At 52.4% G+C, this 21,450-nt stretch overlaps 2 protein-coding genes and 1 long non-coding RNA gene across 4 annotated transcripts; 1 reads left to right on the top strand and 2 right to left on the bottom strand.

Annotated features, from left to right (window-relative positions):
• Positions 1 to 294: 294 nt before the first annotated feature.
• LPAR5 (lysophosphatidic acid receptor 5) lies at positions 295 to 3,761 on the bottom strand. The gene has a single exon (XM_040462954.1). The coding sequence runs from the start codon at positions 3,732 to 3,734 to the stop codon at positions 2,613 to 2,615; it is 1,122 nt and encodes a 373-aa protein (XP_040318888.1). The 5' UTR covers positions 3,735 to 3,761; the 3' UTR covers positions 295 to 2,612.
• On the bottom strand, positions 3,650 to 21,415 carry ACRBP (acrosin binding protein). Of its 2 annotated transcripts, none has more exons than XM_040462952.1 (10): positions 21,254 to 21,415; positions 20,733 to 20,951; positions 20,463 to 20,557; positions 19,854 to 19,971; positions 18,744 to 19,212; positions 18,129 to 18,261; positions 15,970 to 16,149; positions 15,670 to 15,837; positions 14,531 to 14,614; positions 3,650 to 3,945 (listed from the first exon to the last, which is right to left on the bottom strand). In XM_040462952.1, the coding sequence occupies exons 1-10, from the start codon at positions 21,294 to 21,296 to the stop codon at positions 3,757 to 3,759; spliced, it is 1,698 nt and encodes a 565-aa protein (XP_040318886.1). In that variant the 5' UTR covers positions 21,297 to 21,415; the 3' UTR covers positions 3,650 to 3,756. The 2 variants fall into 2 exon arrangements, with proteins under 2 accessions (XP_040318886.1, XP_040318887.1); XM_040462953.1 differs by lacking the exon at positions 3,650 to 3,945 and adding an exon at positions 13,609 to 13,953.
• LOC121022083 (uncharacterized) lies at positions 13,962 to 18,141 on the top strand. Its single transcript, XR_005786807.1, has 3 exons — positions 13,962 to 14,201; positions 16,282 to 16,351; positions 17,349 to 18,141. It is a non-coding gene; the product is annotated as an uncharacterized LOC121022083 (long non-coding RNA).
• Positions 21,416 to 21,450: the final 35 nt, after the last annotated feature.

Below are 21,450 nucleotides of genomic sequence, written 5' to 3'. Positions count from 1 at the left end.
GAGAGGACCCATTTCCATCCACCTCCACAGGCTATGGTCACACTTCGACAATTTTAACAGCAGTCTGACCTGTCTTCCTTTCCCTTTAGATTCCCCTCCTCACTTCCCTACAATTTATCCCACACTGTTTGCCAGAATGAGCAAAACCCCACTCAGGAACCTTTACGGGCTTCCCACTGCCAACTAAATTAACTGCCAACACCTGACTCCCCATTCTTGAATCTTGTATTTTGAATGGTAGTTATTGACTTGTCTGTGCTCCCCCACTAGATACTAAACTACTCCACACCAAAATTCAACTGTTTATCATTCAACAAGTATTTATTGAGCACTTTTTTTGTTCCAGGAGCTGTTCTAGATGCTGGAGATACATCAAAGAACCAAGCAAACCAAAATCCCTGCCTCCAGGGACTTTACATCATACCTGGGGGGGGCGCGGGGCCGGGGAAACAGACAAGAAATTATAAAAATTATAAAAATAAATAAGTAAATTATGTAGAATGTTAGAAGATGCTTGCTATGTGAATTTTTGGTACTTTGGATTCCATTCACATATCAGAATATAAAAATACTCAAGTAATTTTTAACAACTGTGTTCAATCCAGTTCGGTTGGGTAGGGCAAAGTTCTGAGACTTTGGAATACAACCACGTGTGATGCTCCCAGGGCTGGGAGGGCATGGGTCTTGAGCCCTAAGGATGAAGCAAGATGAGTCAGGTGCTAACCATCAGGCCTCTTCTAGAGCAACCAGAGGGCCTGGTCCAGGGCTGTATCTTCGCACCTGATGGTGGAAGGCTCTACTTGAAAGCTATCACTGAGGAATCTGGGTCACTTCTCTGCTTTGGCCACCAGGGGTCATTTTACCCCTGTAAATCACCATCTGAAGCACTCGCTTAAAGACACACAAAAGGCTTGCTCCAAACTAAAACACACAGAGACACACACAGGAAAACCCTGACACTGTCTTTCTGTCTCTCTCAATCTCTTTCTATCTCTCTCTCTCCGTCTCTCTTTCCCCCCTCCCACACACAGAAACATACATCATTGAGAGACACAGAGACAGAAATGCATACAGGACACACGCATGGCAGCAACTTCCTCAGTTACACAGAGTCTCAAGATGCCAACTCTGCAACCCCTCCCAGCCCAACTCCTGTAAAGAGGGAAGAAAACAGTAGGTGGCCCATGAACCAGTCTTCCATGTCCCTTGCCTCCAGCTTGCAAAGAACAGCCAGCCTATTCCTGTCCTCCCATTGCACTCTTTTTTCGCTGGAAAGTTCTTTCCTGGCTGTGGCAATAGTTCCTTTTTCCCTTCCCAGGGAGAGAGGAGCCCTGCCCCTCCTCAGAGTGTTTGTGTGACTAGTTCACCCCCACCTCAGGGCTGCCACTCCAGGAAGTCCAGGGTGGTGTTACACTGGGTGTGCAACTCCCACCTACCCCCTGCAAACCCTCAAGCCTTCTGGACTACAATTAGCAATTGATTTGCCCAAGTATTGCCCTGTCCCTGGTAGTAATAAAAAATAATGTATGTATATGCCCTGGGAAGAAGTTACACGTGAGCTCTAATACTGGCTCTTTAAGGATGTCCACAAGGTCAAAGTTATTTTTGGAATCCTGCTTCTCCCACCATGTCATTTGTTCTTTGCATTCTCATCTCTCACAGGTATACAGTGGAGTTTTCCAGAGGCTTCATGAAATGTGATGACATTATTGCTCTCACAGCTAATGGAAAGTGTGCTTGTGTGTTTCTGTCGTTAACACTCGTGAGTTCTAATTTCTGTTATGGTTAAGTCTCAAAAGAATAAAGTGCAAGCAAAAGCCCTTTGGAATCCTTGAGTTGTTAAAGGGTCTGGGAACAAAGTTTAAGAACTGCTACTTTAGTACAAAGAATTTTCTCCTTAATTCTAGATGATGCACCAGAGGCAGAGAGAGAGAATTTAGGACCTAGAGTGGAGGCAGTCTCAAAAGCGGTGTGGAGTGGACAGAGACAGGTGAAAAGGGCTACAGGGACTGGATCTGGGGAAAAAAATACCCTCCAACACACAGTTTTGTCCTGCCCCCAACCACCCCACTTTGGGTGCCAGGTCCAAATTGTTACAAGTCACTAACCAACAAGGAAACCAATTCTGTCTGTATCCATTAAACTCCGTATCGTTGAGTTTACTCGGCAAGGGAAGTTCTGGGCAAGGGAAGCCCAGGTGGAAATGAGGGTGGGTGGCACCTGAGGTCCTAAGACTACTGTGATGGCTGTAAATCCAGGACACCCACTTTCTGCTCCATCTCCCAGCTCTCAAGAGTGTTTCATGACCACGCCAAGGGCATGCCATCCAGTCATCTGCCTCTGCATTGGGAAAGCTCACAGCTTCACTTCCTAGGGACTGGGGAAGGGGTCCGCCTCAGGCTCACCATCACCACCAAATTAAAGAAGGCCATTAGCACAGCGCTCCTCCTTCCCAGGCTCCCCACACTTTGTTCTTTTCTGCATTTCTGGGCGGGAGTTGCCTTCCAGAAGTCCCAAGTGCCCAATCCACTTCCCTCGTGTACACACCCTAATGCATGTCAGCGGCGAGGGGGTGAGAGGTGGGGGTGACAGAGTGATGGCATGATGTGCTGTCAGAGGGCCGAATCCTCGGGGAGCTGGGTTAAGGGTGTCCCCACGTTGGAGGGCCTGAGCAGCCCCTGTTCGGCGGTAGCCGGGGTGGTGATGCAAGTGGTCTCAGTGGGCTGTTCGGCGAGCGCCCCCTGAGCCCCGTTGGTGGCCAAGGTCCTGGCGCGGTTCGGAGTGCCCAGGCCTCGCAGGGTGTTGCGGAAACCCTCGGCGCTGAAGTAATACACCAGAGGGTCTAGCACGCAGTTGGCGCCGGCCAACAGCACCATCACCATCAGCACCCCGCGCACCCGATCGCAGACCTTGCTGTTCGCCGCCACCAGGTTGCCCCGCAGCAGCCCGTACACCGCCAGCGTGGCGTTGTAGGGCACGAAGCACAGCAGGAAGATGACGAGGTTGGCCAGCAGGAGGCGCACGGTCTTCCGCCGCCGCTGGCTCTGCGTGGCGTCGGGCCGCGCCAGGGTCCAGAAGACCCGGCCCGACGAGTAGAGCACCGCCACCAGGGGCAGCAGGAAGCCCAGCGCCTCGGCCAGCAGCACGAGCGGCAGCAGCCCGCCCTTCCACAGCCTGTCGCCGAAGCTCTCGAAGCACAGGCGCACCTGGCCGCCGCCGTAGCTGCAGGACGAGGGCCTGTGCACCAGGACGGTGGGCACGGCGAACACGAGGATGAGCGCCCACACTCCCAGGCAGAGCAGCCGCGCCACGCGGGGCCGCCGCAGGTGGCGCAGCCGCAGCGGGTGCACGATGGCCGCGTAGCGGTCCACGTTGATGAGAGTCAGGAAGATGCAGCTGCCGTACATGTTCGTCTGGAAGATGGCGCCCGCTGTCTGGCACAGGAGGTCGGAGAAGGGCCAGTAGTGCAGGGCGTAGTAGGAGATGCGCACGGGCAGCGAGAGGGTGAAGAGCAGGTCGCTGGCCGCCAGGTTGCACATGTACACGCTCACGACGGAGTGCACGCGCAGCGCGCGCAGGAAGACCCAGAGGGCCAGCGCGTTGAGGGGGAGCCCTGCGGCCAGCACCAGGCTGTAGGCCACCATGTGCAGGCGGTGGGTGGGCCGGTAGTCGGGGCACGGGGGAACAGAACCGTTGGCAGGGGGAACAGAACTGTTGGTAGAGTTGGGCAACATCGTACCGAAGTGTCGGGAGGAGCTAGGCTGGGGGCATCATGAGGCACACTAGGACCCTGGCATCGCGTTCATCTCCAGGGCGGGGGCCTGGAGGCCACACAGAGAGAGAGCCCCAAAGCAAGCAGGGCATGGGAATGTGGGCTATGGCTGCGGAGCAGATGACTGCCAGGGGTTGGATGCTTTGGGTCACGGCTTCATCAGCAGTGGAGACCTGGAATAGCAAGGGAAGCCAAAGTCAAGAGTATGCAAAGACAGGGTAGAAGTCACAAATGTTTATCTAGCTAACTTGGCTGGCCTCTTGGGTCTTTCCCCCACCTTCCATCCGGCCAGAATAGCTTTCTGCAGGAAGGCTGTGTAGCACAGTGTTAAATGCCCAGGCTCTGGAATCAGACTGCCAGGGTTTAAATCCTGGTTTTGCCAGCTTGCCTAGCTTTGTCCTCAGAAAGGTGACTTAATCTCTCATTTTCCTTACCTGGGGGGAAAAAAGAGGGGGTCCCTTACGTCATGAGGTTGTTAGATGAAATGAGATATGTGTAAAGTGCACAGGTTGCTGTTATTATCAAATAACATTGCTCCCTTCCTTTCTGTCTTCTACAGATGTTTACTGAGCCTTTAGAAGGTTCCAGGCATGTTCAAAGCACTGAACAAAATGAAGGCCTTGCTTGCCCCCATCTGCCTTACATTCCATTGAGGGGAGACAAATAATAAAGTGCAAGTAAATAGGTATTATGTCAGATGGTGAAGAATTATGATGGAGCACCTCCCCTGGAACTCCCCAGCTCTGCTGTCTCCCAGTTATCTAAAGAATAAAGTTCAAACTCCCCAGTGCAGTACAAAATCCTGAGCCTCACTCATTACATCACAGTTGCTCCTGTGTACGCTGGGTTTGTGGTCAGAGGTTCAGCTTGTGTGACCTCTGTCAGTTTTTTCATCCGTAAACTGGGGATAATAACACAAAGGGCTCTCAAAGGCGGATCGCACATCAGCATGGTCCTGCCAGGCAGGGGAAGGTTGTACTTTTCCAAGTGTTCCCTGGAGGATCTGACTAGGGAGCTTCCCAAATGGGGTCTGTGATGGATGGATGTTTGTTTTTGTTTTTGTTTTTGTTTTTTTTGGGGGGGTTGTTTAAGTTTATTTTATCTTTGAGAGAGAGAGAGAGAGAGAAAGAGGGAGAGAGCAAGTAGGGGAGGGGCAGAGAGCGAGACAGAGGATCTGAAGCAGGCAGAGAGCAGCAGAGCCCAGTGTGGGGCTCAAACTCATGAACTGCGAGATCATGACCTGAGCTGAAGTCAGACACTTAGCCAACTGAGCCACACAGGTGCCCCAGAAGGTGTTGTTTTAATGAGGGTTCAGAGGGGACCCTAAGTCCAGAAAGCGTGACAGTGGGGCGAGGAGGTACCGAGGGCATTGCCGAGGCTGCTGGAGAGAGCAGACCACAGCAGCCACAGTGCTCAGGCAAAAAGCTGGTGGACAACGGATATGGCCAGGAGGTAGAGGAGTCAGAGGGACAGGAGATGGTCACAGGATCCCACCCTCCTTAATGTCCTAATGCCACAGAAGCTACTCCTCTCTCTTTAACGCCCAAATGCCATCTTTTGGGCGGGGGGCTGAAATACACAGAACTTCAAAATTACCATTTTAACTGTCTTTAAGTATACAATTCAGTGACATTAAGTACACTCACAATGATGCGTGATCGTCACTGCTACTTCCAGAACTTTTTCATCATCCCAAACCACTCTATACCCATTAAATAATAACTGCCTATTCTCTCCCCACACTCTCTCCAGCTCCCGGTAACTTCTATTCTACTTTCTGTCTCCAGGAATTTGCCTACTCTATTTGAATTAGTGTTTTCATTTTCTTTGGGTAAATACCCAGCAGTGGAATTACTGGATTATACGGTAAATTATTTTTAATTACTTGAGGAACCTCCATATTCTTTTCCAGAGTGGCTGGACCAATTTACATTCCCACTAACAATGCAAGAGGGTTCCTTTTTCCCCACGTTCTCGCCAGAATTTCTTATTTCTTGTCTTTTTGATACCAGCCATTCTGACAAATGTAAGGTGATATCACATTGTTTTGAGATTGACTTGCATTTCCCTGATGATGAGCGACGTGGAGCATCTTTTCATGTGTCCACTGGCCATCCGTATGTCTTCTTTGGAAACGTGTCTACTCAGGTCCTCTGCCCATTTTTAAAAATAGATTACTTGGTATTTTGGTGTTGAATTTGCCTGTCCTAGGTTCCTCGTATGAGTGGAATCATATAGTATCTGTCCTTTTCTGTCTGGTTTATTTCACTTCACATAAAGTTTTCAAAGTCCATCCATGTTGTAGTATGTATCAGAATTGCAATCTTTTTTTTTATAGCGGAATAATATATGCATAAATTGTTTTTAATCTATTCATCTGGCAATGGTTACTTGGAATTTTATACGTTTTGGCTATTGTGAATAATGCTGTGAACGTGGGGTCCACATGCCATCTGAGGGAGCAGGGTCATCTGGAGACCCTGAGCAATTATTCCAAGATACTGGATTTATTCCTTTCAAAAGAAACTGCTTAAATTCTTTTTTTTTAAAGATTTTATTTTTAAGTAATCTCTACACCCAACCTGGGCTCAAACTCACAACCCCGAGATCAAGAGTCTCCTGCTCCACCAACTGAGCCAACCACGAGCCCTGGAACTGCTTAACTTCCTGCATGGAACCAAGTTTTAAACCTGACTCTAAGAGTTTTCTTGTGGGTTTTTTGCTCATTTGTTCTCCCCCCAACTACGACTACCAGCAGTTTAAGACTTGTGAGAGGTCTCGTAGAATAAAGGAAATAAACGTTTCCTCTGCAAAATACCCATTTCAACAATGAAAATAATACTACAGGGGGATGAAACACACAGAAAGTCAATGAAATGAGACTCTTTCCCTGACCCATGGGGCCCCCCCCCCCCCCCATGCTTCTTTGCTCCGGTCACACCAAGCTAATGATAATTGGGCACATGCCTTTTGCACGTGCTCTGCCTCCCATTCCCCAGCTGGCAAAGTCAATCACTTCTTAGGACTCCGGAAAGCCTTGCCTGACTCCCTCCCTCCCCACAGGGCAGCTGTAGTTCCCTCACAGGTGCTTCCACTCTGCGCATGGGTTTCCCTTGGGTGTCCCACCTGTATTGTAATTAGCTGTTCTTGGTCTGCCCCTCCCACTAGACTGTGAGCTCTTGGAGGGAGGGGCTGCGGACTGGGACTTAGTCATCGTTGTAGTCCGAGCCACTACCTCAATACATGTTGTGTGAAAATTGTTAGCGATCACTTACTGACCATCCGCCACATCCCGGGGTATTTTAGGCGCCTCGTCTTTATTCCTTCCAACAGTCCTTTGACTGTTCATCCTGATTTTTATGGGAAAGGAAACAGAAGCTCTAGAGCTCCGGTTGGCATTCAAACTCAGGATTCCAACCCAGCTCCAAGCTGCCCCGCTGCTTGCAACAAGAGTGGATGGTTGGATGTGAGGACGCATGTTGCACGGAGCACTTGGTCTCTTAGCCCATTAGAAATCTGCGCCCATAGGGGCGCCCAGGGGGCTCAGCCGGCAGAGGGTCCAACTTCAGCTCAGGTCATGCTCTCGCAGTTCGTGGGTTTGAGCCCCAAGTCGGGCTCGCTGCTGTCAGCGCAAGAGCCCGCTTCGGATCCTCTGTCCTCCTCTCTCTCTCTGCCTCCTTCCCTGCTCATGCTGTCTCTCTAAAAATGAATAAACATTAAAAAGAAAAAGAAAAAAGAAATCTGTGCCCACAAATAAATTGTGTTTACTTCCTTATTTGCCCAGGTACAATATATACTTTTTAATAGCCCACTTTTTCTCGACTTTCAAACACTGGTAACAGAGTCCTCTTGTTTTCACGCACACACACAAGTGTGCCCCTCCTTAGGATGTCCTCTTACCTACTTAAGCACTTAGTTTGCTGCCTTGAACTCCTCCCATTGTTTTATGTGTGTTTATTTGATTCCATTATCCCCACCTAGATGGTAAGGTCATTGGGTGGGGCCCTATCTTCCATCGCTTTATTCCCAAGCTCACTCACACTTCAGTCTCTGCTTAGCAGGCCCTTGTGACATTCATTGGCCCCCTGGAAGGAAATCTGCCCCCACCCCCAATGTCCACCCATCCTGTAATCTTGCTGCAATATCTTTTGTATCAATCAGTCAACCGCTTATCACACTCCTATCTTGTCCAGGTGTCTAACTCACTTAGTAAAGGACCATGTCCCCTAAAAGGCCTGTTCAGGAACAGCCTGCATTAAAATTTCAAAAACAGTTTACACTATAACTACAGTAACACTTTATCATTCTGAACCATTGCTTGAAGAATCAATAGCTTCTTACAACTGGGAGGCACATGCCTGACAATGAATGAGTGAATGAGTAATTATTTTCCAAGAATCCCAAGTATTTCTGTCAATAAAGTTACAATGTTAAAGAGACCATAAGGTACTAGGTGAGCTTCTGCTTAAAGGTACAGTTAGAGGGGTGCCTGGGTGGCTCAGTTGGTTAAGCTACCAACTTCGGCTCAGGTCATGATGTCATGATCTCGCAGTTTGTGGGTTCAAGCCCTGCGTCGGGCTCTGTGCTGACAGCTCAGAGCCTGGAGCCTACTTCATATTCTATGTCTCCCCCTCTCTCTACGCCTCCCCTGCTCACACTCTGTGTCTCTCTGTCTCTCAATAATAAATAAACATTAAAAAATTAAAATAAAATAAAGGTACAGTTAGAGACCCATCAAGCAGATGGTTATGCCTTCATTACTGAATTCCAAAGTGGAGAAGTCCTTTCTGTCAAAAAGTCACCCCTTTCTAACAGACACACACACAATGGCCCAAGCTGGGTGTTGAGAGGCTGCCAGGCCCTGCCCTGGTCCCCACCCCATCTGCCTGCTTCCCTGGGGCTCCTGTCAGTGGAGCTGAATGGGCACAGTGCCAGGCCAGATGGCAAAGATGGGAAAAACTGCCAAAAAGAAGGCAAACAGGAAATGGAAGGAGGGCTCTAGCTGGTGGGGGGGGGGGGGGGGGCCCCAGCCCCCCAGGATCTCTCCCCAGTCCTGCCTTGAGAAAGAGGTCAGGTTGTGGGGGAAACGTAGGAAGCAAAAACAGCAGCTGCCCCAGAAAAAAATGAACACTGGGGCTCCGTTTCACCAGAGAGGAGGAGGGACTGGGAGGCCCACATAATCTTAGTAACCTCAACACGCACGGATGTGGTAACAAGCATACGACTACGCACACGTGCATGTGCCAAGGACACAGAGAGGTGTAGGTACACTAGGAGATGTGCACACGAGATCCCTCGTAACATACAAATCACTATACGCCCACACCCTCTCCCACACAAGTATGTGCATGTGTGGAGGCACGGACAACTGGGCCAGAGGAGGAAGAGTAGACCCAGCCCTTGCCTTAGGGACAATATTCTTACACATCCAGACGTACAGAGTCAGGCAGCCTCAGGAGCACATACCCATGCAGAGGTGCACAAATAGATCCCAGGGCCAAGACACTGAGGGGCAAAAAGGGACCCTGCATATGGAGGCCCCGGGAGCTGGCCATTCCACACCACCCGCCCTCCACACCACTCACACACCAGAGCATGGACGGCCACTTTCCTCCTCCCTCGGTCTCTTTCAGCTTCCCGTGGGCACATCCAAGGCCCAGGTTCCTTAGGTCCTCTAGTCCTCTTGGACCTCTTCCATTGCCCTCTGAGCTGGGCTGGGCGCTGCTCTTTGCTGAGATAAGCCAGAGGGGCAGAGCTATTTTCTGCCAGGCAGGAAGTGAGAATGTGAGTCAAAATGGGCAGGAGGCTAGGTCATGGCCATTCCTCCCTGTTCTCCACGCAACCTGCCCGTGCTGTCCACCCTTCTGGCGGCTGACCAGCCATGCAGAGAGGGCTGAAGAGAAAGGAATAGGTGATCCCAGACAGTGATGGGGGCAGGGCGGGGAAGAGAAATAACTCCTCTTTGTCCAGACTCCTCCTGTCCGCCACACTCCCCGTGCGCACCCCCCTTGTCCCTCTTGCATATCCACCAAATGCCTTGCTCTCTCTGTCTCCTCTTTTTAGTAATTCACATCCTCCAGAAGTTCGAAAAGAAGGAATCTCAGATCTCCTCCTCCTTGCCCCGGAAGATCCGTTCTAGAATAGCCCCAAACCTCATTTTCGATGCCAGAGGCCACAGCTGGGAGTCATGGCCAGCCAGAGTGTCCCACCCCTACACGGTGTGGGTTCTGACCATCCTGTCGGCTAAGTCCACTTCTGCTGTTGTGCGCAGGCAGCAGTAGGAGGATGTACCCTTTACCCACAGACAGGCTTAATTGTAAATTATACCTCTTACTACCTGAATGTTCGCGCTCCTCCAACGGGTCCAAACTATGCTGGAGCCTCCAGCAGAAGCTTAACAAAGTCTGAAGGCTTTGTGAAAAGCTCTGTCCTGGAGCTGCTTGGAGGACACAGATGAATCGTGCTCATCTGAGGGGTCTGTGGTGTGGAGATAGTACAGTGTCGCCAGGCTCAGTGGACAGCCTCTTCCTACCCGAGGGGCCACATTCTTCTCAAGGAGAAGAGCCTCAGGCACAGGCCTCCAGGGGGGAGTTGGGTCCTCTTTCCATCATCCCTCCTCCTCTTCCAGACCTGCCCTGCTTTCTCCAGCCCAAATTCTTGCTCCAGCCTTCCACCCCCCTGCTCCCCCCCTCGCTCCCCCCGCCACCCCCCCCACCCCTGGCTTCCCCATCTGATATCATTCTCAGCCACGTCTTCTCCCCCTCCCTGGGTATTCTGACCTCCTGTCTCCCATTCTTCTCTGGGAAGCAGCAGAAAGCAAAGGTGGCCTACAGCTCAGTAATTCGTTTCCCCGTGTGTGGATGTCACCTCACCACCTGCACATCTCCCTCCACCCTGCTTTCAAGAGCTGGAAAAACAGGAAATAAAGTTACAATCCGGAGAAGTCACTCAGACCGGCTCAGCCCTATACGGCCCTACACTCGGAGTAGTCTATATGCATCTTACCCTTGCTTTGGGGGCTGGGTGGGGGTCCTGCCCCCTCAGAGAAATCTGGAGCCCTTGGGCATCTTTGACCTTGCTCTGACCTCGGGAGGCATTTGTGCACCCCGGCTTCCCCCCTCCCCTCCTTCTCCGGGTGCCCGGGCATACAAGGCATCTATGTGGCTGGGGCACAGGCTAGAGGGGCAGCAGGCTAGAGAGGGCTGACAGCCTTAGGCAGAAACAGCAGGAGCTGGGCTCTGGTGCCTCCCGGGAAGTGAGGCTTACAGGTATGAGTGAGTTTCTATTTTCCCCCCAATCCTTACCTCCATCTCCCCCTGGGTCTAAGACTTACTCGGCCTAAAAGGAGCTCAAGATACAACCTGGTGGGAGGTCCCCCCCCCCCCAAACACAGGTAATAGGTAGGCAGTTGCCCTTAGTAGTATGATACGAGGGTATCAGAAGGCCTTGCCGACCCTCAAATATTTCCCCCACCTGTGCTCAATATCTGAAATTTCATCCCCTTCATGCCACTCATGAGTCGCATTCTATCAGAATTCTAGGGACATTAGAGACCATCTCATCTAATCTTCTCATATAGAAGACGAGCGCACCGGGTTAAGGTGGTGTTTCTCAAAGCCCCATTAAAACGCACCTTGGTTAGCTGGGAAGGATAACTAGGAGAACACATCTGTGCCAGTGAGCCCATTAGTGGAGTCCGATAAGATGAGTTCATTGTCATCTAGCAGAGGGCTCGGCCTCGGAGGGTGAGCGGGGGGTTAAGTTATCTGAGGGTGGGGAAGGGCTGGACGCCCCCCACCAGAGAGCCCTCCTAAGTGGCCGTGGGAAGCCCAATGTTCAGCATAATGGTGGGGACCTAAAGTGTGAAGGGGAGGTCACATCTCCCCCAAGATGCCCCAGTGTAGGGGCTTCAGACTTCAGAGGGGGCACTCCTGGGTGTGCCAAGCGTGGTGGCTGTCTCCCCTGGCTTGGCCCCAAAAGGCCTGTCTGCCTGAGGCAGCCCCTTTTAGCTTTTTACTCTATTCAAAGAGGTTTTCCAGGGCCCATGGCCCACCCTCATCTCCATCCCACCCACAAACCCCACTCTGAAGGAGGGATGCTCCCCATCGTGCCCCCTACGAGGTTCAATCCCCTCCCCCCCGCCCTGTGACACCCCCATACCTGTGTTCCCTGTGGCTTCCGCTGCCTGCTCTGAGCTGGGCTGGGCTGGTAGGACCTGCTCCTGAGGTGGGTGGGGACACACTCTCCTGGCAGATCTCAGCAGGTCCCAGCTCCTTGCACTCACCCAACCCCACACACGGGATCGGGAGAGAGAGGAAGCAGCGCCCTCAGTGGCCTTCGGAGGTGGCCAGAGAAGAAATCCCAGCAGAGAATGGTACTTAATCCAGCCCCAACCCTTGCCTATTAATGATTCCCCCCACCCATTGCTCACACACTCCCTAGCTTCCGGGAAGCTTAACTGGCACACCCACTCACTGATGCTAGATGACTAACCCACCAACCTCTCACTGTACTCACCAGTTCCCCCTGGGTGTCTCTTTCTCTTTTGGGTTCCAGCAGGCGGTTTCGCTCTATCCACTCATGGCCATCCCCCACCCTGCCCAGGGCCATTCCACCCTGCTTCTGTCTGGCTCCCTCAGGCTGTGAGCTCTGAGGGCTGGGGGACAGTCCCTCGTCTCTGTGCCCTCTGGCTGAGCCCCTTGTCTTCTGTATCAACAAGGCTAGGCATGTTGTCCATGCTCAATACACAAAAACAAGTTAAAGTTTTTGAGTGGTAGGTGAAAAAGGATGTCGTAGTCAAATAAGTCTGAGACACACCAGACTGAACAGGTTTCTCTGTTACAGGGCTTCTCAGAGCCTTTAACATACCATTAAAAGATTGACCATGTGCTCATAATTGAGGTGGATGAAGGTGCATGGGGGGCATTATACTATATTTTTGTGCGTTTCAAATTTTCTGTTAATAAACAAGTTGGGGGTTTTTTTGTTTTTGTTTTTTTAATTTTTTAAAAAGTGTATTTATTTATTTTGAGAGAGAGAGAGACAGAGAGAGTGAGCAGGGGAGAGGCGGAGAGAGAGAGGGAGAGAAGAGAATCTCAAGCTGACTCTGAGCTGTCAGCATGGAGCCTGACGCGGGGCTCAAACTCACAAACCGTGAGATCATGACCTGAGCTGAAACCAAGAGTTAGATGCTCAACCAAGTGAGCCACCCAGGTTCCCCAATTTTTTTTAATGTTCTTAATCACGGTGCTCTTGTAGAAGGAGAGACTATACAGGTTCTCAAACATACGTGTCCCTAGAACACATTTTGGGAGATCCCAAGTTATTAAAGGCCAATGCTGGAGTCACATTTCAATGTATATTGTCAAAATGTGACCACCTCAACCTTCAGACCATCTGGCCCATCACTGGATGTGAAATCAAGCGTTTCCTGAGCTCCCCGCCCCAGCTGTTTCCTCTGTCTTGATAAAATGTAAGTTCTGCCCTACTTCCCTGGGGTTGTCCCCCCACCCCCACCCCCGGGACATTATCTCAGTCAGGTTCTGGCCTTTATCCTCCAGAGGGACAAGCCTATACTCATCTGTGGTCATGGACTTCAGAAATGAAGACACATGCCCGCATGGCCCACACAACCCCTCAGACCCCAGTCATGGCCTTCTTCAATCCAACTTCCTGACTTCTTAGGTCTTCTCCGGGAATATGGCTACTTCTTCGAGTACCATTCATGAGGTTCTTTCACCTTCAGATAGATCCATAAATCCCAGGGTTTGGAATGTTGATTCCCAGGGGGCAGGAAGGCAGTGCTGAGGATGGAATTATAACCAAAGTAGGCCACACAGGTTGAAAATAAACACTTTATGTAAAGCCATCCTTTAAGGTGGGTGGAGTTTCCATCATGGACCCTTCTGGGATTGCTGCCCCAACCCAAGGAAAACGTGAGTAGGGGCCAGGTAAGAGACCCATAAGGGGCAGCCAGGAAGCAAACTGACAGATGGGGTCTAAAAGCAATGGAGAATGTGGAAGGGTCGGGCTGCGGTGGAGACAGGATAGTTCCCAGCTCATCCTGCTTGGCCTAGAGTCAAGGTGCTAAATTCCTGGCTCCATCGAAGCACAAGGTCCTCGCTTTTGGCCTGGCTCAAAGCACTGTAAGTCTCATTCTGCAGACATCTCATACGGGACACCTACACAGGGATTGGGTACACACAGTCTGTGTCACAGAGCCTGGAGGCAGAGGCGTAGGGGTGGGGAGGTGTCAGACATCCCCACAAGAACCAGAGACAAGCAGGCATGGGTGCAGGGCAGTAGAAGGAAGGAGGAAACAGATGTGGGTTTTTAAGGCTGGCAAGAGACACCAAGGAGACCAACCCCCTCCTTTGAGAAGCCAGGAGTCTCAAGATGGAGGAGGAAGTGACTTATTCCAGACTACTTGGTGAGTAAGAGCGGGAGGCAAGACCAAGACCTCAACAGCCAATGCCCAACCCGGCTAGGGATTCTTGCTGCCATGCCCTCTGGGCCCTCACCTCTTACTTGCAGCATCTCTTCTGGACCCCCCTGGTCTGGGAGGGCCTCACTCACTCTAAGACAGGAGGAGTGGGAGAGAGTGCTCTGGTGGAGGCCTCTGCCCAGAGATGCAAACAGGGAACTGTTTCTGATCCCTGCCGCTTGGAGCAGGGTGTGGGGGTGCTGGGAATAGACCGATCTGTGGTGACAGATCGAGGAGCCAATGGGAGAAGGGGGTGGGCGGGGTGAGGGGCTCACCTTCCGATCCCGGCTTCTCATCAGGCACTGTTGGCTCTTGAAGGCACAGTAGTTTGGATACTGCACATAGTCTGTGTCACAAATCTAAGCCAGGAGCCGGGAATGGGGAGGTGGGGAGACATGAGAAAGCTTATAGGACACCAGCCCTCCAGTGAATGCCCAAAATGGCAGAACCAGGGCCAGGGGTATAGCCCTCCAGAACCAGACCTTCCACAATGGGGGTGCCCCCTCCCTGAGGAATAGGCCTCTGTCCCCTTGGCTTTTCCTGCCCCACCCTCAGTCACAGTTTGGTGCTGAAAAGCCAGGAGCCGGAGAATAAGTGGCCGCCCTGCTGGTCAGCTTGCTGGGAAAGCAGCTGAGGAAGGGGGAAGGGGGTCCGATTTGTGGTCCAGTCTCAGGGAGCCTTCTAGTGATGGCTAAGTGAGGGAGAGGGTAGAAGAATCATGTGTGACTTTGGGTGAATCACCCTCCTCTGTGGATCTCGCCTCCCCATCTCTACATAAATCCAGGGAGGAACAGGGACAGTCTCGGAGAACCTTTTCAGATCTAGGGGCCCAGGGAGAAGAGCTGGGCAGGGGTCTGTCGGCTCAGCTATCAGCCCTTTCTTAAGGTGTTCTGGCTATCGCCTTGCCTGGATTTTCCCTGCTAAGCCACAGAAGGGAGGGACTTGGCCGTCAGTTACAGGGGGAGCTCCACAGGGGAGGTAACTTTGGGGAGAGGGGAAGCAAAGTTGATGCCACTGAAGCTGGGAAACACTGGGTCACAGGTGTCACAGGTCAGTGACACCTTGGGCATCACCTAGTCATTTGTTGTAGAGGTGAGTAGAACATTGGGCCAGCGTGGGAAGCGCCTTGACCAAAGCCCCTTAACTGGCAGAGCTGGGAGCAGAACCCCTGTCTCCTGCCTTCCTGTGCTCTCCCACCCTTCCGCCCCTCTGATTCCTGCTCCTTTGACAAGCACAATCCTGCTCTCTTTTTTGGAGGTGGGGGAGGTGGAAGGGCGTCCATTGGAAAGAGGCAGGCAGGGAGGACTGGTTCCCAGAAGCCTGAGGCCTAGCCCCCCTTGCACATCCTAGGGCTACTTAGAGCAAGGAACTGGGGTCAGTGGGATGGAGTTGAACTTTGGGGAAAGGCTCTGACCTTGGTGGGGAAATCCCCATCCTGGAAGCTAAGGAACTCAGTCTGGAGCCAGCCGGAGACTCGAATATCCTCACAGCCCTTTGTGGCTAGCCGGGCACACCAGAAGTCCATGCGGAGCCCACCATACATATCCAGCCCGTAAAAGCGGCCTGATGTTAGGGTCCCTACCTGTGGCACAGGGGACAGAGGAGACGTGCACGCCCCTGCCCCCCTCCCCCCAGCCAGCAGGCCTCCCTTCCCACCGCCCAGTCCTGCCTGGAGCCTGAGGCCTCCCCCACTGCAGGTCGCCCAGCAAGGTACCTGGGTACCGATGGACATGCTCTGGGCTATGAGCAAGGGGCTGATGAAGGGTGTTTTGTGGGAGTTGTCACACAGCTGCCGCTGCAGGACGGCCTCCGAGTGGCACTGTTCCAGCTTCAGGGAGCAGAAGTCACAGAGGGCACAGGTGGCTGAGTGCCGCCGCCCAAGGCTGTCACAGACCTGGGGCAGGAGTGTGGTTGACAGACTGAGGCTGAGACCCTTTCAGCTCTGCAGCGCTGTCCCCACAGAACCTCTTCACGTTCAAGCTTTTGCAAAGGCTTCTCTAGCTTTTCTCCCTGCCCCCTCCCCGAGGGCTCCTCCAGGATCTCTCCTCAGCTCTCTATCTCTTCACCCTCTTCCCAGATGAGGTGTCTACGCCCAGGTAAGCTTCATCTTTCTGCAGGCAACACCCAACTCTTCATCATCAGTTCGGATCTCCCTCCTGAGCTCCGAATCCTCATTGCCACGTGCCTGACACATGTCGATCACCGGGTGACCTACAAGCACTCCTAACTTAGACTCTCTGAAAAAGACTCCTGACCTTCCCTGTCTCTCCCTCTCTCTGCTAATGATAATGCTATCATTTACAGAGTTGACCCAGTGCTAGGCACCATGGCCATAAATGCTGTCACCTCACCTCCTTTAGCTTTCATCAGAGCCCTGTTCTATAGTTGGGCTTTTTTTTTAAATGCTTATTTTTGAGAGCAAGTGAGCACGAGCAGGGTAATGGCAGAGAGAGAAGGAGACACAGAGTCCGAAGCAGGCTCCAGGCTCCGAGCCGTGAGCACAGAGCCCGATGCGGGGCTCGAACCCACGAACCATGAGACCATGACCCGAGCACATGCTTCAGATTGCCCTTTGAGATTTTTCGCCTTATGACCCTTACTCTCTCTCTCACTCTATCTTCTGCCATTCTGCTCCAGGTAAAATGTTTCTTGCTGTTCCCTTAACCAGACCCTGATATCCAGGGACCTCTCCATGACTCCCGAACTTCCTACACTCAAAAAAAAAAAAAAAAAAAAAAAAAAAGTCTCTCTCCAGCACCTACCACACACTTCTTTTATAATGTTACTGAATCCCTCATGGCTCCTGGACCCCAAAAGGGCAGGAGCCTTATGCTCGGGCTTGGTCCCTCATGCCTTTGTACCTACCATTCCCTCTAGCAGGAGCCTCTACCAAGCCCCTTCTTTTGCCTGCTTACCTGCTTTTATTTTCAGATCTGCTGTTTGAACATCAGTTCCTCTAAGACAAATTCTCTGACCCTCCCAAACATGGACCGTAGGGCCCCCAATCGGCTGTCTGTGCACTTTGTACTTGTCCATGGCTGCATTTATCCCTCACACGGTTCCACCTGTTTCCTCACCTGTGTCTCCCACTAGATTCTAAGAAGATTGGGTCTAGTGTACTCACCACCACAATCTCAAGTACCTAGTACAGAGTTGGTACACCGTACTCAAAAAACCAATTATTTGTTGAACAATCGGATGGATGGATAGATGGCACGCCCGCTCTTGACAAAGGTTTGCTAACTTGTCTTCTTTGAAAACCTACAGAATAGCTTCCTGGGAATGGGGCTTCCTTGGTGCTGAGTGCACACCGAGACTGGGATCTTTCTACACATCCTTGGAACGGGTCCTATCGCTCTTCTGGAAAGGGGAGCTACATCTAAGGCAAGGCCAAGTACTGAAGATGGTGAACTAGATCAGGAGATGACTCAAGCCTAACAACAACTCAGCTGAAGCATGAACTCCAGACTGGAACAGATTCCAGACTAGGTCTTGAGTCTTCTTCCGTTTTTTTGTTTTGTTTTGTTTTGTTTTGTTTTGTTTTGTTTTGTTTTGTTTTTTAAGTAGGCCAGCATGGAGCCCAATGCGAGGCTTGAACTGATGACCCTGAGATCAAGATCTGAGCTGAGATCTGAGCTGAGATCAAGAGTCAGACACTTAACCAAGTGAGCCACCCAGGCACCCTACTGAGCTTTCTTCCTTTAAGGTGAACTGGAGATATCCTTCCAAGGAAGGGATTCTCACTCGAAGAGAATGAAATGATGCCGGGCTTTCTGTATCCCCACCTTCCCCCTACTCTCAAGGCCCAGTCCGGTGCCAGGCCCAGAGGATGGTCAATGAGCATGTATCCATTAAACAGCATTGCAGGCATACCGGCTTCCCGAAACCAAGGATCTCCTCCTCTATGTACTGCCAGGCCTTGGCTGTGGGGGTTATGGTACAGGTGTTCTCCACAATCGAATAGCACAGCACCAACAAGGCCTCTACGTGAGGCATCTGCAGGAGGCTGCAAGAAGACAGCACTGGCTGGTGGGGATGGGACAGAGGACCGGAGCAGAAAGCCACATCCACTCTTTTCCCCTCCCCTTTGGTGTCCGCTCTTAGTCACACACATTCAGCATGCCGACGGAGCTTTAGAGGCCTCCGGCCCAACTGCCTCCTTTTAGAAATGAGGAACTGAGGTCCAGAAAGGGGAAGTAATCTTCCTCAAAGTTGCAGTGTTCATCAGAGGCAGAGACAAGACCAGACCCCAAGCCTAGTAGCTTCGGGAACAGGAGCTACATCATGTAGAGAATGGGCATCTTAGGGTAGCACTCAAGCCAATGACTGGTGACAGAACAGGTGGGGCAGACAGCTGCTAGGTGGCCCAGAAGCTGAAGCAGGCCTTAGTGGGTCTTGGAAGCCAAAGGCAGGGACAGGGAGCTTCTCCTTCCCAAAAAAGGCAGCAGGGAAGGTAGGGCTGGTGGGGGGAGTCAGAACCATCTGTACCTGTCACGGGTTGGCTTTCTCCAGATGGGTTCTTCATCATACAGATCATTCATTTCATCCATTTCCTGGGCCGACCGAATGAGCTCCTGGATGTTTTCCATCATCATAGGCGTGGACTCCACCTCCCGCACCCGGGGAGTGAAGGAGAAAGGGTTGGAAGACATAAACTCAGACTGGAACTTGACCTCTGGGTCTGACTGCCGCCCAGCCATGGCCTCCAGCGCCTCCTCTGTCCCCTGTCCTTCCTCCTGCTTTCCCTCCTCCTCCAGCTCCTCCTCTTGTTCCTCCTGCTCCTGCCCTTCCTCCTGCTTATGTTCTTGCCCTTGCTTGTGCTTGTGCTCCTGCCCTTGCTCGTGCTTGCGCTCGGACCCCTGCTCCTGGCCCCCCAGGGACAGGGAGGATTGTAGCAGCTCCTCCACGTTGTTGTTGAGCCTCTCGGGCCAGGGCTGGAAGGCCTGTCGTTCTGTGGCTGCAGCAGGGGTTGGGAGGGACCGAGAAAGAGAACGGAAAGGAACAGTCAGGTTTCTGGCCCCCGAGTGTCTTTGTTTACAGGGAGACGCACACAGACACAACAGCACAGGACAGCAGCCCAAATGACACTTACTTGCACCGTGCAGCACACAAAACGTGGGGGTACAAATACCACAGCAAAAGAATAATTACCACGGCGATTGTGGCGTCTCCTTTCCACCTCCCTTACAACTGCTCCTCTTCCCTAACTCCCATCTCAAATCCCACCTCGCGTCCCTCTCACTGAGGCAACACCAAAGATTCTGAAAAGCGAGCAGCTAATCCTTTTGAGAGTGAAACTGTGAGCTTATGAAAGTCCCAGAGGACTTCCAGACGCGGGAATGTTTGGGAGCTAGGAAAAGTGAATTTTTCCTAGAGTTGTAAGCAATGTCAGATGATACTCTGGGAGGGGAAAGCCCTAACTTGTATTCATAAAGAGCAGGTTCCTCGCTTACATAAATAGCTGCCTGTGGCCAACCCCCTACCCTGCTCAATGTTCTTCCCCATTTCCTACCATGGATGCCTTAACTCTTAACTCTGGGGCTCTGGGATTTGTGGAAGGGCTTGCTGGTAGCCTCCCAGGGGCTGGGAGGGTCTCACCTGTGACGTGAGAAGAGAGGGGGGAGGTCATCGTGGTGGGTGGGATGTCAGAGGAAGCGTCAATCTCCTTGAGAGTGTTGGGTGAGAGGATTGAGACTGGCTGGGAGCACCGGACTCTCTGCAAGAAGAGAAGGACAGTGGGCATGCCCTTCCCAAAGGGCAGACTTCTACTCCCGCATACGCCTCAGTCCTCTTCTGGCATGTGTCCTCTCTCACGGTTGCTGGGCAGGGATGAAGGGATATGGTCCCTGGTGGAACCCTCTAGACCTGAGAAAGGGTTCCCCTGTGAGATAAGACTCTGTGTCTAGGCCACACCTCTGCCTTCACTCTGGTGTTTGACTTGAGTGAAGTCACTCAAGTGTTGGAAGAAATGGGAGGGCTTGTCTCTTGGCCTCATCCCTACTTTTCTCACAGTAACAAGATTGTTCCCCAAATCTGAAAGCCCAAGGCGAGACCGTATTCATGTGTAGTCTGAGCACATGACTGGCAAAGAGGCAGGGAGGGAGGATCTAAGGATGGCCTCTGGTGGAACCCTTCCTCAACTCCTCACCCCCTCCACCTCTCCAGAGATCTTAGGACACCAGATCCAACCTTCTTCTGGAGCCTCACCTTGGCGTAGTAGACGTGGTTGGAGCAACGATACTGAGTAAATTGGCAGAAGGACTCAAACCAGGAGGCATAAGGGAGGTCGGAGCAGACAGCGCCTGAGAATGGCAGGGGGTACAGAAAGTGAATACACTAGGGGGATCTCCCTCCTGGAGGGGGCTGTGGGTTCCTATGGTCGGCAGAGTGGAGAATATGGCCTCAGGGTAAGGTGCAGCCCATACCCTTCCCTGGTCTCAAGTGAGCACGGGGCTGCCCCACTACTCTGGTCCTCACCGTCGGGCACCAAGCCGTGATTTTCGTATTGGTCCAGCTGGACGAGGGTGGGGTTCCGGCAGCCGTGCGTTGCACGGAGTCGGCAGGTAGTCTCTGCCTTCCAGGTTGGGGTCAGCAGTGCAAAGAAGCGTTCATATTCGGTGGCAGAGAGGGGGCTGCCTGGAGTGGAGGCCGAAATTGAATCCTGGGCTGGGGAAGATGTCGGAAGCAGGAGCAGCACTGCGGGGCAGGGAAACAGACGGATGGATGGACCGAACTCCAAAACCGGCTCCGGTCCCTGGACAGACCGAATGGCAGGTGGGGCCCCGTGGAAATTGGAAACTGGGGGATGTCTGGCCGGCGATCAGGGTGAGGAGATTCCAGGGGCAGAGGCTAAGGTGTGACCCCAGAAGTAGCTAGGGAGCAAAGCCAACGCGACCACCCTGAGAAAGCGTTTCAAAACCCTGCAGCAAGGGCTCTTGGGGGTCCGAGGACGGAGCCCCGGGTGAAAGAGACTGCTCCAGTGGGCGGGAACCTCTCACCCTTCAGGAGTGAGAGAAGGAAGCCAGCGAGTAGTTTCCTCATGGCCCCAGTCGATCCGCCCGCGTTTCCCGGACCAAAGCGGCCTCTAACGGGCCAAGCCAGAGACAGTCGGCGGGCGCGGGCGCGGGCTCGCCTACGGGGAGTGGAAGGTGCGGCCCAGACGTCACAAAGGGCTGGGGGCGGGGCCTCGGAAACT

Source organism: Herpailurus yagouaroundi, unplaced genomic scaffold (genome assembly GCF_014898765.1).
Source record: "Herpailurus yagouaroundi ecotype Mexico unplaced genomic scaffold, PumYag 355, whole genome shotgun sequence".
NCBI classification, from domain to species: domain Eukaryota; kingdom Metazoa; phylum Chordata; class Mammalia; order Carnivora; family Felidae; genus Herpailurus; species Herpailurus yagouaroundi.
The sequence above is the reverse complement of the archived record's forward strand: the minus strand, read 5'-3'. Positions and strand labels throughout refer to the sequence as shown.

What these genes read in the sequence shown, in the direction of transcription:
- LPAR5 (XM_040462954.1), bottom strand. Translation starts at nt 3,734, where the DNA reads ATGTTGCCCAACTCTACCAACAGTTCTGTTCCCCCTGCCAACGGTTCT.
- ACRBP (XM_040462952.1), bottom strand. Translation starts at nt 21,296, where the DNA reads ATGAGGAAACTACTCGCTGGCTTCCTTCTCTCACTCCTGAAGG. An exon ending in TCACGGCTTGGTGCCCGACG is followed by an intron (nt 20,558 to 20,732) that starts GTGAGGACCAGA and finishes TGCCATTCTCAG; the next exon opens with GCGCTGTCTGCTCCGACCTC. An exon ending in ATGGGGATTTCCCCACCAAG is followed by an intron (nt 14,615 to 15,669) that starts GTCAGAGCCTTT and finishes CTCCTGGCTTAG; the next exon opens with ATTTGTGACACAGACTATGT.